General features: G+C 40.5%; 3 protein-coding genes and 1 long non-coding RNA gene across 4 annotated transcripts in view; 1 reads left to right on the forward strand and 3 right to left on the reverse strand.

Moving 5' to 3' along the window:
- The window catches only part of lmtk3 (lemur tail kinase 3), a 20,263-nt gene extending 20,040 nt beyond the window's left edge, over positions 1–223 (reverse strand). The window contains exon 1 of the mRNA XM_023398711.2: positions 31–223. Coding sequence (XP_023254479.1) covers positions 31–121 — 91 coding nt within the window. The 5' untranslated portion in view covers positions 122–223. The remainder of the gene's footprint in view (positions 1–30) is intronic.
- Positions 224–1,705: 1,482 nt separating this feature from the next.
- Positions 1,706–6,137, reverse strand: leng1 (leukocyte receptor cluster (LRC) member 1). The gene is made up of 5 exons (XM_023398710.1): positions 6,043–6,137; positions 5,525–5,720; positions 4,535–4,726; positions 3,215–3,504; positions 1,706–2,973 (listed from the first exon to the last, which is right to left on the reverse strand). Exons 2-5 carry the CDS (start codon positions 5,654–5,656, stop codon positions 2,754–2,756), a joined length of 834 nt encoding a protein of 277 aa, XP_023254478.1. The 5' UTR covers positions 5,657–5,720; positions 6,043–6,137; the 3' UTR covers positions 1,706–2,753.
- Positions 6,138–6,369: 232 nt separating this feature from the next.
- tmc4 (transmembrane channel-like 4) lies at positions 6,370–16,276 on the reverse strand. The gene is made up of 16 exons (XM_023398709.2): positions 13,522–16,276; positions 13,147–13,333; positions 12,255–12,403; positions 11,918–12,067; positions 11,174–11,259; positions 10,140–10,285; positions 9,794–9,941; positions 9,483–9,641; positions 9,238–9,395; positions 8,944–9,070; positions 8,364–8,461; positions 8,069–8,252; positions 7,840–7,970; positions 7,463–7,618; positions 7,224–7,302; positions 6,370–7,081 (listed from the first exon to the last, which is right to left on the reverse strand). The coding sequence occupies exons 1-16, from the start codon at positions 13,550–13,552 to the stop codon at positions 6,989–6,991; spliced, it is 2,082 nt and encodes a 693-aa protein (XP_023254477.1). The 5' UTR covers positions 13,553–16,276; the 3' UTR covers positions 6,370–6,988.
- On the forward strand, positions 13,232–16,397 carry LOC147819769 (uncharacterized). The gene is made up of 3 exons (XR_015436634.1): positions 13,232–13,372; positions 13,624–13,731; positions 16,273–16,397. It is a non-coding gene; the product is annotated as an uncharacterized LOC147819769 (long non-coding RNA).
- The last annotated feature ends 267 nt before the right edge of the window (positions 16,398–16,664 follow it).

Raw genomic sequence — 16,664 nt, forward strand, 5'->3', positions numbered from 1 at the left:
AACCTCTTCCTCTCCTCCGACTCCGCTCACCTTCCCTCTGCGGGGCTCCGAGGGCTCTCTCCGGGCTGAAGTACGACATGATCCCCGCCAGCGCTACCATCACCCAGCAGTGCGGCCGCATCGTCGTCGCGTCCGGAGCAACAACAACACCATCCGAGCGACGCTGCCGACTGTCGGTGTCGGTGTCCTCCTCTCTCCCGTTCCCCCCGCCACGGTCTGTGCCGTCTCCGGGCTCACGCTGTCTCCGTCTCCCCCCTCCGCTTCTCTCCTAATAATAAAAGAGCGGTTCCTTGCCTTCCTTGTTGTGCTCTCCCCCTGTCCCCCTCCTCCTCCCCCCTGCTCTAATCCGCAATTAAACACGGTGTGTGAGATGCTCTATTGTGCATCCTCAGTCCACCGCTCGCTGTACATACATTACTGCCCTCCTGCCTCCGTCCGTGTGGAGCACCGCTGAAAACAACCATCCGCTATTTCTCCTGTTACATATATATATAAATATATATATATTTTAATATATATATATATTTTTTTTTTCCTTTCTCCCCGTATCTCAGTGTTGGAGGGTTGTCTGTGTTTTTCTCCTCCGCCAGCCTACGTCAGACACACACGGCGCGCATTGTCATGGTCCAGCTTCATCATCATAATGCAACCCCCCGAAAAAAAAAAAAAATCTGTGATAATATTCCCACAGGGAGCTGTTGATGTGTATGTGGTGCTCAGCAGTGGGTTTCTATTGATCCCATATTGGATTTTTAATCTCTTAAAGTAGGCTATCACGTACCACTTCAATATTCATATGAGGACTTTTGGGTGTGAAGTAATTCTACTACTCCTTTTAAATAATCAGGAAAAAAATGAAGTGTTAATTGACCACGCCTTCAAAGAGAGAGGGAATTATTCACGTATAATAAAACAAACAAAGCATTTCTGACTATATTTATCCAGATATGGTGTGAACTGTCATAACTACATTTTATTAAACACTTTTTTTGGACTTCCAGCAATACATATTAATAAATAAATATAAAGCTGTTGTGTACAAATCATTATTTAAACTCTGTTGGCAGTTTATTTCTTACACCTAGCTAAAACTAATGCAGTCTAGTACAACAGTCCTGTAATAAATCCTCCTTCATGATGGTTACAGGGTTCAGTTTTTGTTTTCAGTGTTAAGTGCTTATTCAAGTTTATTACCATGTTGGAGACTAGTTTGGCTCAGTGATTTAAAAGAGGCCAAACAATAGAGAGACAATAGTGTAAACAAATACAATTAAACAGCACCACATACTATACACCTAAACAAACAGTTCCAACAACAACCAAACATCAAATCACTTCATTTGGAGGCTGAGTGTATTTTCTTATTCTACATTTTCAGCAATGAAAACGTAAGTAAATGTCAATCTTTTGTGCGAGTCATTGATTCTAGTATATGACTCATTAGGCCTTTTTCACAGCAGACATTTTGACTAGAAGGAAAAGCATAGGTCTTACTAATAACATGAACAATGGCTCTGCTCCATTCAAGTGTCCAGTGAACCAGAAAGAACAAAAACAGGACCCTGGAATTGAAGGAGCTAAATGGAATCATCGCCATCGCTAATTTTATTATTTACACCTGTGCTTTTGTTTAATGTCAAAATGTCTTCTATTAAAAAGGCCTTTATGTCTTAATAACAAAAAAAAAAAGGAAAAATAGTCCAACTGATGTCACCCTGGTTTTATTCATTATTATAGGCTTCACATGAGGAACATGTGGGACTTCAAAAAACAATAACAGAAATAAAAAGTAAAAATAAAAAATAAATCTGAACTATTTTATCCTTACTGTCAACCTTTACACCAGATATGTACTGTATGATTTCACATACAGCTGCAAATAACACATACTGAATAGTCTGCAGATTCTTTTCTGATTATTTCTTCCATAAAATGTCAGAAAAAAGGTGAAAGTGTCCATCATAATTTTCTAGAGCCCAAAGTAACATCTCCTAATTGTTTGTTTTATTCAACCAACAGTGCAAACCCAGAAAGATTCTGTTTACTGTATTACTGTATATTTGACATACAGAAGCAGTAAATCCACAAATGTGAGAAGCTGGAACCTGATAAAGGTTGGATTTTTTGTTTAAAAAATGACTAATGACTAATGAATAATGAAACTATTAATAATTGAGAGGTTTGCAGATTCATTTTCTGTCATTGTATGAACTGATTAATCAACTAATTGTTTCTACTCCACTGTTCCCACTGTGATTATTTGACTGAGACTACAGACCATTCAGTGTGTGCTGGTGTTTGCTCACTTTAAAACCTTTTTACACTTATAATAACAATAATATAAACCATATGACCAGTTGTTCACTGAGTGTTTTTCTTTGCCGACAGCCTGGGCTCATGCCCCCTGTGATGGCAACCATCTGTCCTGCTGCCGTGTTCATGAGCAAAACGCTGCAGGGGGCAGACGTTGCTGCAGCTGAACCTCACCTCTGACCTCGCTGCCGCAGGAATTTCCTTTTCTGGGTGCACCAAAAGAAATCAAAATGGAGGATAAGAGACGTACAATTTGCCTCATCATCAACTTTTTGGCAATAGCTGGACCAGGTTACAAGTATGTTCATAATGTGGTTCTTTAGCCCCCTTTCCATGTCACCCTCTTTCCTCTGGGCCTTTACATTTGTAAACAAACTGCTGGTCACAGCATTTGTCCTCTAACCATCCATCACAGTCTTCAAACAACTGATGAAGACAGTTCATGATTTTAATATTTCATCCCTCCAGCTATCTCTATCCCGCCTTTGTCGCTTTCGGGCAAGTTCTGGGAAGAAGGCGCTGTTGTAAGGCCTTTCCCTCTCATTCACCTCCCTCCCAGGCTCCTTTGCTTTGCCGCTCCTCTGATCGAGCAGGGCCTGGGCTCGCCTCCTTTCTTCAGCCTCCCTCTGTAAACGCTCAGCACGTAATCTCTCTATGGAGCTGGAAATGACAGAATAAAAATTATAGTTATAGCTCAGTGATGATATTCACCACATCACAGCCATATTCCCAACGCTTCGTTTATTCATCAGGGAAACTGAAGCTGACTACAGGAACACCTACATACTCTGAATTACTGGAGCGACATACTTACTATGGTTTATTGTTATATTATGAGCAGTTTTGTAAAAATAATCAGTTGATTTATAAATACCCAGCCAGGTAATATTGATATTCTTACCTCTCTCCACTGCTCCTCTTTTCCCCTTTGTCTCTTTTTTCCCTTTTCTTGCTCTTGTGTTCCTTTCTGTCTTTTATTGCAAGAGCTTTCTTCATTTCTTTCAATGGGTCCAAACTATCCTTCAATCTACGATCCTTCTTCTCTCTCTCCTCTTCACTTATTCCCTTTCTCTTTTCTTTTTCTTTCCTTTCTTCTTTTTCTTGACCGCTTTTCAGGTACCACGGAGTGACCTCCGTCCCTGGTTGGGGTCCAAGAGACACCAGCAAGCCAATAGCACGCTCCTGCTTCTCCTGAGAAAAAAGAACAAGGAAAACAACAGTTGTGTGAATTGAGTTGAATGAACTGTTTGATGACTGCAGTACCAAATAACTGTTCAAACCTTCTGAATGTAGAGACGGGCAAAAACAGTAAAATTATTCACTTTTCCTTTGACTAATATCAGTAACATTTTGACATTTTCTGAGATTGATTATAAAACTGGATTACATCCTTGCATTTTAACACTTTGCCCTGAAATAGCACCTTTGTGTGTCCTGTGGTTGTATTTACCCAACTCTCTGTCTGCATTAGTTTTTCCCGACTATCGCACCCGACTGTTTGCACTGCTTGTACACATATTATGGCTGGGCTGCATCCAGAATACATTTAGCTTTCTGACCACACCAAGAAAATGACCACTTCCATTGATTTTAAATATCTGATCAATAAACCAGCATCTTGACATGACTAAATGATAAAGGTTGAACATAATGAAGTGTAACTGTGGTTCAAAGCTCCAGATGGATAACTGGGTTAACAGGTACACCTGTTTACTCAAAATTTCATGGATCTGAACCTGGATCACAACACTTTTTCCTTAGCGCAGTAATATCCATTTCACAAACAAGCACCAAATATGACACAAATTCCAGGATAAATCAGTTTGTGTTTGACCATTCAGACTGTTGGACACAGTTATGTGTCTTCACACCTTGGTTCATAAAAGAGCTGTGAGTGAAACGGTAAACAAGCCTTTGCTGAGAACAATCTTATGTAAGTTGAGCTTGAAGGTTCATTGTTGACCTTGTAAATAGTAATTTGACCACATGTTGTCAATAGGTCCACTTGGGTTTTTGAGAGGTTTCAGACAGATTTCTTGTCCCTCACTGACAGATTTGCTGAAATGTCATGGGAACGGTTTGTTTGTCAGCTGACCTGAATATGGTGTTTCAGTCACATGATAGAAGGTGGTCGTATATAAGAGGAGGAGGAAATCATAACCACTGAATCACAAGAGGAAACCATGCCAGAGAAGAGTGACAGGAGTAGTGGCACCATCACCTTTTCATCTTTCTTTTCTTTGAGATACTCTTCGTTCCCCTTCTTCTCTGAGGACTCCTCCAGAGGAAAAAGATTGAGATGCTCCAGAGCTCCACTTCCTCCACTCCGTTCCTCATCATCATCATCATCTTTCCTTTCTCCTGCTGCCTGGAGAGCAGCTCGGGATTTCCTTCTTAGATACTCTGTACGTGCCTGTGAAGAGAAAGTTAATACAAATTAAATAGATAAAAATAAAAAATAAAAACTTCATATCACTTTAACTGGCAGGGCTAACCATCATTTACTATTATGTTGTTTAGTCTAAGATTTTATCCTTCCTATTTGTGGTATTCTATAAAGGCACTATACAAGTACCACAGTAAAGGATGTTCTGTCTCTATAGAAATATTCAAATGATACACAAGAAAGACATAAGCTGACTATAACTGTTGAAGTGATTATCAAAAGACACATTTAAAGTCATGGAAGATTATTTTTTATAAATACTACCAATGGAAGTGTTGTAGTAAAGAAATGCATCTTAGCATATGGTTGTAAAGACACACTCTAATACATTATAATGCTATCCTACCTGGTCCACTAAAAAAAACAACCAAAACATTATGAATCAACTACAATTGATTCAGAACTCTGTTGCCCAAGTGCTGACCAGGACCACAAGGAAGTAACGCATTACATTTGTTTTAAGTCCTTACACTGGTTTACTGCTCCCATTGTAGGAACCAGTATGACCTCCTAATTTGTCAAGTGCGTTAGTCTAAAATCGTTGTTTTCAGTGCTCTCCTTTGTTGGGTTTTATAAGTCAAGTCGATGCATGAACCTGTACTGTGACCTGCTGCTGTGCAAATACAGTTTGTATGATACTCGCTGCAGCTCTACACGTGTGTGATGTATGATTAGTCAGTGTTGGGGTGGACTCAGACTGTTCACAGCGCAATAAACAACTGCTACTCTGCAGCATCATGGGAAACATGACAACAGTGGGGTCACCTCTTGCTCGGCACGCTCGACGCGCCGCTTGGCCTCGCGCTCCTCCTCCGCTGCCTGAGCCTCGTCCCTCCGCACTTTAGCAACATTGTCTTTGTTGCGAACGTGCCAGCTCTTCTTAGGGAGGATGTTCATCGTTGCCTTGACGACTGTTGATACTGCACGTTAGCGGTCAGCTAGCTCGGCGGGCTAGCGTCGACTGAAGCGGGAGTGAGCAGGGAACACAAGGAAGATACTCAATTTGTTCAGAAAACCAGATCGTATCTACTAAAAGGAGGTTGAGGAATGACTAAAAGTTAAGAAACTGGTTTGAAGGGAAGACAGAAAAGCCACAGTTTTAAGTGTTGCTGTAGATAGTTGGCTACCACTAAGCTAACGTTAGCCAATGTTTTCAACTTCCCAACTTACATTACACTTAACGACACAGCTGTGAGCACACACATTTAACTTGCCCCCTCACAACAAACTCATACCTTCAAATAATTAAATATCAAAAACAGGATGCAAACAATGTCACTAACCTTCTGTGAGAAGAGCTGCTGTTGCTAGCAGCTGCCCCAGGAACAAGTAGACCCAAAGAGGAAGTAAACATTACACATTGGTGCAACACCACACGTTCGACACTAGATGGGGCTATAACACCTGTCATTTTATTAGAGTAGCACCTCTCTTCAGTAAAGGAATATCGTTTTACAAAACAAAAAGTAGTGTAACTTTGTATTTATAATAAGGCACTCTTTGCATGGCATTTATATAATTTAACCATATAACATTAACTTAGGTAGGTTAATAATGAACAGGTTTTAATGAAACTTTTTCAAATTTTCCTCAGAAAACCGACTTCATGGTTTAGAACCAAGAACCACAACACCTTTATTTAGATAATCGTTACAAGATTGTCTGCTAAAACCCGGCCTGCATTATATGACACTGACTTTATACATAACGGGTGCATACAGTCCTTTCAGATGCCTCATCATGTTTCATGTCAAAAGATCCCCTCCAGACATGTTTGCAGATATATAAAAAGACTCCCTCACTGAAAAATACAGAATCTTTGAATATGCAAATATTTTTCATTCCAAAAGTTTAGCTGCTGGATGCAAGATGTCTCCAATATCACTGAAAGACATTCCTCTGTGCATGTGCAAAACAGGCTTCAAGTCTTCACATGCCACTTGTGTAAGTTGTTTATTGGACCAGGATTGGCACAAAACTAGTAGTGATGTCAAAAATCATGCTCGCAGGTAAGCGCCTTAAACTCAGATTTGATGTGAGCACATAGAAACTTTCCACTTTCAGCAGAATAATTTGGAAACAGTCTTTGTAAAACTCCAAACATACATTATTCTGCATCGTGAAGTTCAAACATACAAGAGAAGGAACAATTACCAAAACACATTTTTGAGTGGAGGGGGGCTTTAAGGTGATAGAGAAGGTTGAAAACACCAAACATGTTCCATATGTTCAGTCTTGTACTCCTGCATTGTGTTTAGATATCTGAAGCTGTCGACTCAGCTCCTCAATCTGCTTGACCAAGAACTTCTTGTCACAGCCCTCCTGCAGGCCAAAGACCCACCACTGCATTAGTAAAACTGTGAGTATTAGGAAATAACATAGGCCAGCTTACATATGATCAAATTCAAGACCATGTAAGTCTTTGCTTTACAGTACACCATAAAGGTTAATGCCAACAGCTTACCAGTTTTAGTTGCGCTCTTAGCAGAGCAACACTTTTCCCATAGACAGAGGCTAGGGCTATGAAATAGCACATCACCACACTGTCAGGCAAAAAAGAGCCATGATTATACACCATAAAATGGACCATGAACGATCATATAATATGCAGGTAAAATAGAGGCTGAAATCTATGTTTAGATTTAAATACAGCACCGTATACACCAGAGTAATGGTCCGCCCAGAAAGTAGAAATATACTCACCATGATAACGCAAACAGAGGGATGGAGAAGGCCTGGGAGCCAATGAAGAAGAGAAACTCCTGTGTAGTTTTAGAGAGGTTGTAGAAAGAGGTTGGAACAATCGACCACATGGTTGGGAAGAAACGGAAAGGACCACAACCCATAGACGGATGGATCCTGTGAGGACAGGGGGAAACACTTCTCTTCAAAAAAGTAATATAACACGGAAAACATATTTAATCAAAGTTTCTAGCAGTGCTGTCTTGACTGTGTTTTTACAATACTTTACTTTCTGACCTGCAGAGAAAAATCTTGTCCATTTTTACCGCAATTTCACTATATCAAAAAGCACTTCCGTTATATTTGTTAGAAGACAGAATGCAGCAATCAACACTCACACAGCCAGACTGTAAACCATGACAACTGTGGCCAGGCCCCAGCCAAACAGGAGTACCACGAGGAAAAAGAAGGTGGAGGTGGTGGAGCGAAACGTCTTCAGTGCTGGTCGACAATTATTGAAGAGTGTGATCTGACAGGGACAGTGGCAATGGGGACATGAAACAGGGTTAGGGACAAATCCAAGTGGCATTGTGTGAAATGTTGGCTGTGTCGAAGCCTCATCTTCACCTTCTTGCTGTAGAAGAGGATGAAAAACTTGATGGTGTTGATGAGTGGCAGCAGAGGGCAAAAAAGAGCTCCTGTCCAAACCACAGTCTGACCATAAACCAGACCAAGCACATTGGAGGGAACCACAAACTCCTGCCGACCCAGCCACTGAGCCAACTTATTCGACCAGTTGTCCACCAGCATCCTGACACACACAAAAACACAGTACAGGCACATGACTAAAGAGCTTACTGTCAATGCTGTTTCCATATTAATTAAAGTAGACAAATTGTTCACACAGTAATTTGATTTGTACCTGCGTGGAAACTCCACCAGGACGAGCACAGCGATGTTGATGAGGAAATCAAACAGTGTCAGCTTGTACATCTCCTGTCCTACACGCGTTTCCCAGCACTACATCATGAGACAATCATGAGAATATTTTATCTTTGTTGTTTATGACTTAATTAAACAGTAACAGATTCAAAATGGGTGTCTTGCAGAATTATGTCATATTCTCTTTTTATTCTGGTGACCCACAGGCATTTGGCAAACTGACACTACATCAATCTCTCACTCTCTCTGCTCTTTCCTCTTGCAGATGTCTACTGTAGCCCTCAGTCGATCCCACTCTACAATGTGTTAATGCAAAAACAAACAGCAAACAGGATTTTTGCTTATGTACACACAGCCATAACAAGGAAGTTAGATTAGAAAAACAAACATTTTGTCACTGCCTAACTGCAGAATTGCATATATTTGTTATCCTAAGCATTCCCTCTGTTTTTCTTAAGCTGGAACTTTTCTAACAGCTTGGCGACTCCTTCAATCCTGTTTGTGAAAAAGAAGCATCTTTAAAAATAGTTTTCATGCACTCAGTCAAATGGTATAATTACCGGGTAGACTTTATGGCTGTATTGGCACAATTCACAGTCTCCACTACTTGTGTTCCCCTCGCAGGTGATCTGACTCCACAGGGTGAAGAGGATAACACCAAGACTCACCAGACGCAGGAACACTGCCCTGGACAAGGAAGAGAATCACTATCTACTATTCTGATACTAAGGTTATTAAAGGGGTTTAAAGATTAGAGATTCATCATCTTAACTCTATGTTAAAGACTATTGTTAGGTACACTAAATGCAAATGCTCTGAGATTATCATTCTCCAACAGAAACACCAGTGCAAACCTTAATAGTGCCACTATGATGGTGGTGCTGGGGGAGTATCTCTCCACTAAGGCAATCTGGTCACACAGCAGAGGCACCACGAAGTTTCCAGCGGTGATGACAATGGAGGGAAGATACTCAATAATCAACCCCAGGATCCCTTGCTCCTCGCTCATTTTCTGTTTGCAAGAGACGGGAGCCAAAAGGTCACCCAAGGCCTAAACAAGACCACAGGAGCCTCACCGCTCTACTTTAACATCATTTACCTGGCTGAAGTTGGTGGCCTCAAAGATGCCGTAGAAGGCTCCTATAATGAGCCCAAATGCAACAAAACCCATAAAAATGCGTAGGGAGTATAAAACGATTTTTTGACACAAAGTAAGAGCAGCTGCCCGTTTGTTTCTGCTCTCCTCCTCCAGATCCACCTGACAGAGAGAGAGAGTAGAGAGGTGAGGTAAAGGGTCAGTAATGATTGTGTAAAACTGTAGAGAGAAAAAAAAAATTGCCACATGTCGATCATGTTTCTCTTTTTCCTAACTGCCCTCCTTCCTGCTAAGTAGGACAAATCCCCTCTGACCTGCAGCCGGTAGTGGATGTTTTTCTGCTTCAGTCTAGTAGCTCGGTCTCCCAGGCAACCGAAGTCCCAGCCGGTGAACACTATCATGCTGTAGTTGCCCACAGCGCTGCCTCCCGTTGCCACGGCAACTCGAGCTGCAGTCCCCATGCTGTGTATGGGAGGAGGATACAGATGCAGGTCAAGGTGACAGAAATCCCAGCTCATGTTCTTGTGTTTATTTCAGTCACTGGCCTGACGCTTCTGTGAGACGGCTGAGCGCACACAAATACACACGTACACACACATATACACACATAGTTTGGATATTGATTGTTAACGCTGAACCTGAAAGTGTTGTAGGACTGACCGTGCTATGATACAAATAAGACAAAAGGCAAAGTAGAAAACAGCAGTGAAGAGGTAGGCCAGTGGGATGTTGTAGGAGAAGTTCCTGTCCTCAACCATTGTGTTGTTGTAGTAGCCGTAAAACAGGTAGGAATATTCCATAAAACCCTAAACAAAGAGGAGAGGCTGGTCACTAAGCATGTCTGATGTATGTAAATGTACATGGGATGGAGTTTAAATTTACTTTAATCGGCAGAGAATATGGCAGGAGCATGTGGAAGGAAACACTCAGGTTATATCCACTGTATTTTGGGGGATGTGAAGGATTTTGTTTACAGTGTTTGTTATGATGTGTAATCTTCAGTTTGGTTGGATATTGAGTGTGGAAATAGCCTGCTAGGATACTGATGACTCATTGACTTCATCCACTTTTATTTCGAAATGTAAGCTTCAGCTCAAATACGTCACATCCTGTGATGTTTATGACCTTTTTGATTTTAAGACCATGTGTCTTTCTTTTTGTTGTTTTTTTATGTGGTCATAAAAAAATGCTCACAGATGCCACATTGGATAATTAGAATAAAATGAACATGTATAATGCAGTTCTCATCATCACTTCTTTGTTAAAACACCAGTTTGATATTTTGGATTCTATTATTTACTTTCTTGCTGAGACTTAGATGTAAAGATCAATACCACTCAAATGTCTTGTCCATTAAATATGGGGCTGGAGACAGGAGATGGTGAGCTCAGCATAAAGAGTGGAAACAGCAAGGCTTGTGTTGTCTGAGTGGAAAACAATCTTGTTTGTTTAAAATGTAAAAATAACAATTTGTGGTCTATTTCTTGGATGACAGCAGTAACTTCCTGGAGTCTATGACTCATGACCTCATTATTTTTCCTGGCTACGGTTTTGTCATGGACAGTGCAAGCACAAATAAAAGGCCAAAGTTGTAAAAGAATCATAATGACACATAAGGAAAACATTATCTGTTTTGCTATATGTTGTGCAAGTCTCATATCTTTGCAGATGATTGCGATGCTGCAGTTTCTCACCGTTCCCGAAAGTAAGTCAAGGAAATAATTATAGAACACCTCCAAGCCTTGAGGATTAGGGTTATATTCCATACAGTCCTCTGGACCTGGAAAACACAGCAAGGAGACAGATTTATCATCTCTGCATGCATTCTCTGCAGAGTATTTCTATAGGTTTCCCTGCACCTTTCTCAATGTATAGGCCATGTACTTGTCCTATGGTTTTAAGAGTAACAGAAATAGAAGCAGAGTAAAAGCTGCAGTGGTGATTAAATGCAAGTCTGTGACTCGCTCGATAGCAGAGAAAGAGGATCCTAATCCCAATGCTGTCGACTAGATAAAGCTAATTTCCTCACACAGCTTTGAAAACTCACATGTTTTTGTTGAATAAAATCAGCTTCAGACGGCAATGAATAAGGTCTATTACATCTTCTATATTTTACTCATGGTGAATAATAAACTTCTTCTCTAGATATTGTTTTTTGATTAAATCTTCCGCTCATGCACCAGTGAGTGTATTTCTTTTCTATTTCTGAGGGGGACACCACGGCTGATGCCTCTGTCTCCACAAACACCCCAGCCTCGGAGGCTGTTGCCTAGAAACTGTTGCATCAAACTGTGAGGATGCTTCCTCTTCATATTAGAAGGAATGAAATGAATGAATGAAATGAAGAACTGTGAAAACACCATGCCATGTGTCACCAACAAGTTAAATCAAAATTAAATGTTGAGGATTAACAAAGTGGAGCTTGGAAAACTCATTACCGGTGCTGTTAGTGAGGTTGGAGCCCACAGATCTGAAGACAATGCTGGGGATGATGACAAACGCAGCAATCAGTAAGAAGGAAACAAAATTGAGGACCACCAGGAATCGCAGGAACAGAAAGTAAGACTGGACACCACCTCCGAAGTTTCCTGTGAGGGCAGAATGGCCATGATTTAGTCAATATGCAAACGTGGATTCAATCCACATGTGTAAAATAAATTAAAACCTTTCTTTATTTTATGTAGTGAGTATACAATATGTGTAGTCTGTAGGCTGGAAAAGCTTCTCTAATCAAGGCTCTCCATATGCATTTGAGATATTAAGTTGAATGTGTACCTCCAATCTTTTGCAGAGTTTTGTGCCATGGTGTGAAAAAATAGAGAAATCCACTGGCATTGTTTTTGAGTTTGTGCAGAGATTTGGTCTTGTTGCGTTTCCAGGACTCCACGCTGGAAACCACCGGCACCTGCATTTGCTGCACCTGCCTGTAATGGACATATTTTTTTTTTAAAAACATTGAATGACTCTGGTGTAACTATAGTTTGATTTAATTACTGGTAAGACTTTATTTTATGGGTCTGTAATTTCCAAATAATTTCCAAGACGTTTCCTCAAAAGACATATGCAATTTGAGTCTAATTAGAGGGAAACTAAAGACAGCGTTCAGTTGGTACATTTCAGGTTAACTCATTCCAGTTATTTGCTAACTTAACCTAGAGAGACAATTGAAAATCTATGGAGACATATACATAAAATTATGTCTCCGATGACAAATAAAGAACAAATGAAGATTTACTTGGGTTTAAATAGATCTTTTTTTCAGGAACATACATATTTTCCCTGTAATCTGTACCCAATTACATTGTTCTCAGATCATTAGAAAATTAAAATTACCCAATTATTTTCATAGAATGAACTGCCAGTCACTAACTGTCTGTCTGCAGTTTGGTGCGGAGCAAGAGGTGCACAGTGGGTTTGTAGAGCTTTTTAATTGAAAATGTCACTATGAGGGTGGTGAGAGTGAACCAAACCAATAAGCTGAAAGTCTTTATAAATCCCAATAAAGCCGAGGGGAACTGCACATTCATGTGATAGTTCTCTGCAGGTTCATCACCCACTTTAAATTATATTTCAACGTTGGGTGATTTTACAGTATATGTTGTAAAAACCTGTCTGTAGCGGATCTTCACCAAACAAATTACTGAAACTACACCAAAACTTTTAATACCTCACAGCTCTTTTCAGAGCCATGGGCAGAGGGATGCTCCTGAGGTCCCGGGGCGGGCCGCTGTTGCCCTCCTCATCCTCCTCCGCGGGGGGCGAGTTCCAGGCGAACTGAGGGTAATTGTGATTCGACACTCGAGAAGAAACCCGTCGTAACCTCAGTGACTGCTGATCGCCGGGGTAACCATTCCCTTCAAGTGGTGAGGGACAGGTAAACAGATGATCAAGCGGTATGTATCAAGAAAGCGCACTCAGATTATAATATGATTCAATATCAACAGTAACATTATTCAGATATTCAGTCAATTCAGATGTTTAAAGGTTTTAAGTGAACAAAGCAATAAGAAAGACACACCCTCAGTGTATTCATACAACTTACTTGAGCCTTGTCTCTGTGGTTCACTGGCCATTTCTCTGGTGCAGTTCAACACAACCAGTTCCTCTGTAACCACATCTAATTCTTCACCAACAACAAACTCAGAAACAAACGGTGAACCAGCTCGTCAGGAGGAAATGCAGTCCAACCAGGAATGAACTTCCCTGTTGTCTTCTCTCACGGACTTTACTCCCCTTGCAGCTGACCGCACAGGTACTTCCTTATATGCGTTAACCCATTATTTCCAGGGAGATAAGACCCATTCATTTACAATGTGCGAGGTCTAGTAACAAACAGATTAAACTTAAGTAAAAACATGCTACTAAGGCTCTCAAACAAATATCTGAGTGTACTGGAAACCTGAGGAATTATTTGGTGAATTCATAGTGGGCAGTGATGGAAACAAATATCATACACCATAAAAATAAGAACAAGTTAATAATATGGATTCATCAGCCACAAATGGTTTGATTTATCAGGGATGTAGTTTACTACATACACTGGCTCTTAGCTGAAAGAAAGCACTGAAACACTGTTGTGAGGTAACTAGGCAAAGTGTTTGTGTTCACTAAAGCTGGAGAGTTAATGATTTCCCAGTCTGGCGACTGAAAATAAATGTGATGTACAGAAACCCTTTTCTACAAGCTTTGTCTTAATGCATCACATAAGGTAAATTATGAACGTTATAATGAACAAATACCTCACAGATATCATATATACCATATCAAGTAGACTTCAAGAAAGAAAAGACAAGTGAGTAACATTGGTGAGGAAATGTTGATGTAACACTTACAAAGCAGGGAGTGTTACAGTTGGTGCAGTTTTGTGAAGGCAAAGCCAAGTAAACAAAACAGACAAAAGGAGGAAAAATAAATAGTCCAGAGATGAGCTGAGGGACTGTAACCCACAATCATCACTGTGATGCAATAGTAAAAATAAAGGGAACCGTTTGTGCAAGGGCTGAGGGTTGGCACAGAGAGGACACAGGGTAGCAGCAATAACACAAAATCAATTCGTAATTTAAATCACCCCACAACTAAACACATTGGGAAAAAAAGACCTTTCGATTCTGCTGTCACTCACGCTCATATAAAACAGATACAGTAGAGTTATCACACAGTTTGACACATGAATTAATGAAAAGGTCCCTTGACGTGTTTTCAAACTGTACAGTTCACTCGGGTTGGAGCTGGGCGATAATTCAGTATTATCATTAATCACTTTTTGGCGGGAGCTTATTGTGAAGATTTGATTTATACTGTTACATGTAATACTTCACTTTGGGGCAGTTTATTGCTTTGAACATCCATTTGTTTATCTTTTATGTGATTTTGAATACATCTTTCATATTGCGACATATATCATGTACTTTTAATTAACCGAGTTGACATTGTTATAATGATTTCAACCGTATCGCCCGGCCCTAACTGTGCTGTTATTCATGATCTAAATCGTCAGCTTATAATTCTGATGTTAAACTTGCCATTTTTTGTATCAAATGTTTGGTCCCAACCCTGAATGGTCCATGATGGCAGTACAGACATTTTGGCAGTGAACAAACTGTTGCCATCTTTCACATGGCACAAACATGCATACATACATACATACAACACTGCTGTAGAGATGACAGTGCATATGTTCCTGATATGATCTGAGTTCTTTACAGTTACAGGCAGAACAGCAGTAAAGGAAAAAAAAAAGGAGAAATATTGTGTATTCACTGGATCAAGGGAGTAAACCACATCACGCAGAAATGTCCAGCCAATAACTATAATGCTGAAAATGCTTTAAGTTATTTAAACACTAATAGAGGTGCTAATGTAATTAGGTAGCAATACAAATGTAACTGGGACCATGTTTTGCTCTAAAAAGGCTCGTAGTTCTGCTTTCCAATTTCAAATTGCAATTTTTGTGCATTGAACTAAAACCGAGTTGAGAGGCTGTTTGTTTTAATCGAGGTGCTGATTTTAGATGCCAAATGGCAGCAAAATTAATTTGTTCATAAAATGTATAAATTAGAAAACACTTACACTCATAATGGTATTATCACACAGGCCATGGCAGCTGAGCCTTAATGATAAGACCATGATGTTTTTTCTTTCTTTACTCCAGTATAAACATGTTAGTGAGTCCTGTTGGAATGTTTTGTTATGTTATGGAAACTAATTATGAGATCACTCTGCGTGCTAAGCTGGTTATTGTTCGCCTCGCCCCGCTGCCTGCCTTTAAAACAGCATCCTCAACATGTCAGTGACCTCGTTTTCACCAGTAATACAGTTCCAAAACACTTCAAACTGAGCATGGCATTTTGAAATGAAATCATACATACAGTACCGGAGGATTCCCGAGTTGCCACCCACAATACAAAAGTAACATTCGTTGAGCTCAAACATTCCTCTCCCAGTGTTCACAGCACTTTTATGTACATTTCTACACATATGAAATGTCCCCTGTGGGAAAATGTTTTAGTGGGATTCAAATGTCACACTTTTGTCTGATTTACTGTATTTTTAACAAAATTGAGTTGAACCTTTCTCATCTTATTGGACTTGTGTGGCGTTTGTTGCTAGAAAGATGAGTTTTGGTGCAAATGATGTTGGAAATTCTAGTCTCGAAGTAACTCGTGTCCAAAAAAGCCAGTTCTTTCAGTATCTCCATTCAGTCTGTTTTTTCTCCAGTTTTCTCGGTGACGTTTTCCATCTTCTCTCCCTCTCTTCTCTCCCCTCTCCTCCCTTCCCTTTTCCCTCCCTTCAGCACCCTGCCCACTATTATACAGCAAACAGCGACGATGTGCATGGTAAAATAGATGGACATCCAGTAGTTGATGGTGTCAGAGGCCCTCAGCAGCACGAAGCCCATGCACATGTAGTCGTAGGCCCTCATCTTCAAGAACCAGTGAACCCAGTCGAAGATGTTCTGGCCGCGAGGACCCAGTTTGGCTCGGACAGAGGCCTCCATGGCAGACTCGGCTGCGATGCACAGGGGGATGGTGAGGAAAGAGAGGTAGTAGCCAGCATGTAATCCATGCCAGTAGGCGCTGATGAACATGGTCCAGCCAGCCCTGAGAGTTACAGACAAATAGGACAGACGTTAAAGTCAAACAGAAACATCCCTGTGAGGGTTTCTATCTTCTGTTGTTATATTTA

This window comes from Seriola lalandi, unplaced genomic scaffold (assembly GCF_002814215.2).
Source record: "Seriola lalandi dorsalis isolate HSWRI2012SDOR001 ecotype SW California unplaced genomic scaffold, Sedor1 jcf7180002049756, whole genome shotgun sequence".
Classification (NCBI taxonomy): Eukaryota; Metazoa; Chordata; class Actinopteri; order Carangiformes; family Carangidae; genus Seriola; species Seriola lalandi.

Bases quoted from the DNA above. Each gene is read 5' to 3' on its own strand.
- leng1 (XM_023398710.1), bottom strand. From the start codon at position 5,656: ATGAACATCCTCCCTAAGAAGAGCTGGCACGTTCGCAACAAAGACAAT. The intron at 3,505-4,534 runs GTGATGGTGCCA...CTTTTTTCTCAG, and splicing joins AAGAAAAGAAAGATGAAAAG to GAGAAGCAGGAGCGTGCTAT. The intron at 2,974-3,214 runs GTAAGAATATCA...TGTCATTTCCAG, and splicing joins AAGAGGAGCAGTGGAGAGAG to CTCCATAGAGAGATTACGTG.
- tmc4 (XM_023398709.2), bottom strand. From the start codon at position 13,552: ATGGCCAGTGAACCACAGAGACAAGGCTCAA. The intron at 8,462-8,943 runs GTAATTATACCA...CTCATGATGTAG, and splicing joins ACAGCCATAAAGTCTACCCG to TGCTGGGAAACGCGTGTAGG. The intron at 7,303-7,462 runs GTGAGTATATTT...TTTGCCTGACAG, and splicing joins CCTCTGTTTGCGTTATCATG to TGTGGTGATGTGCTATTTCA.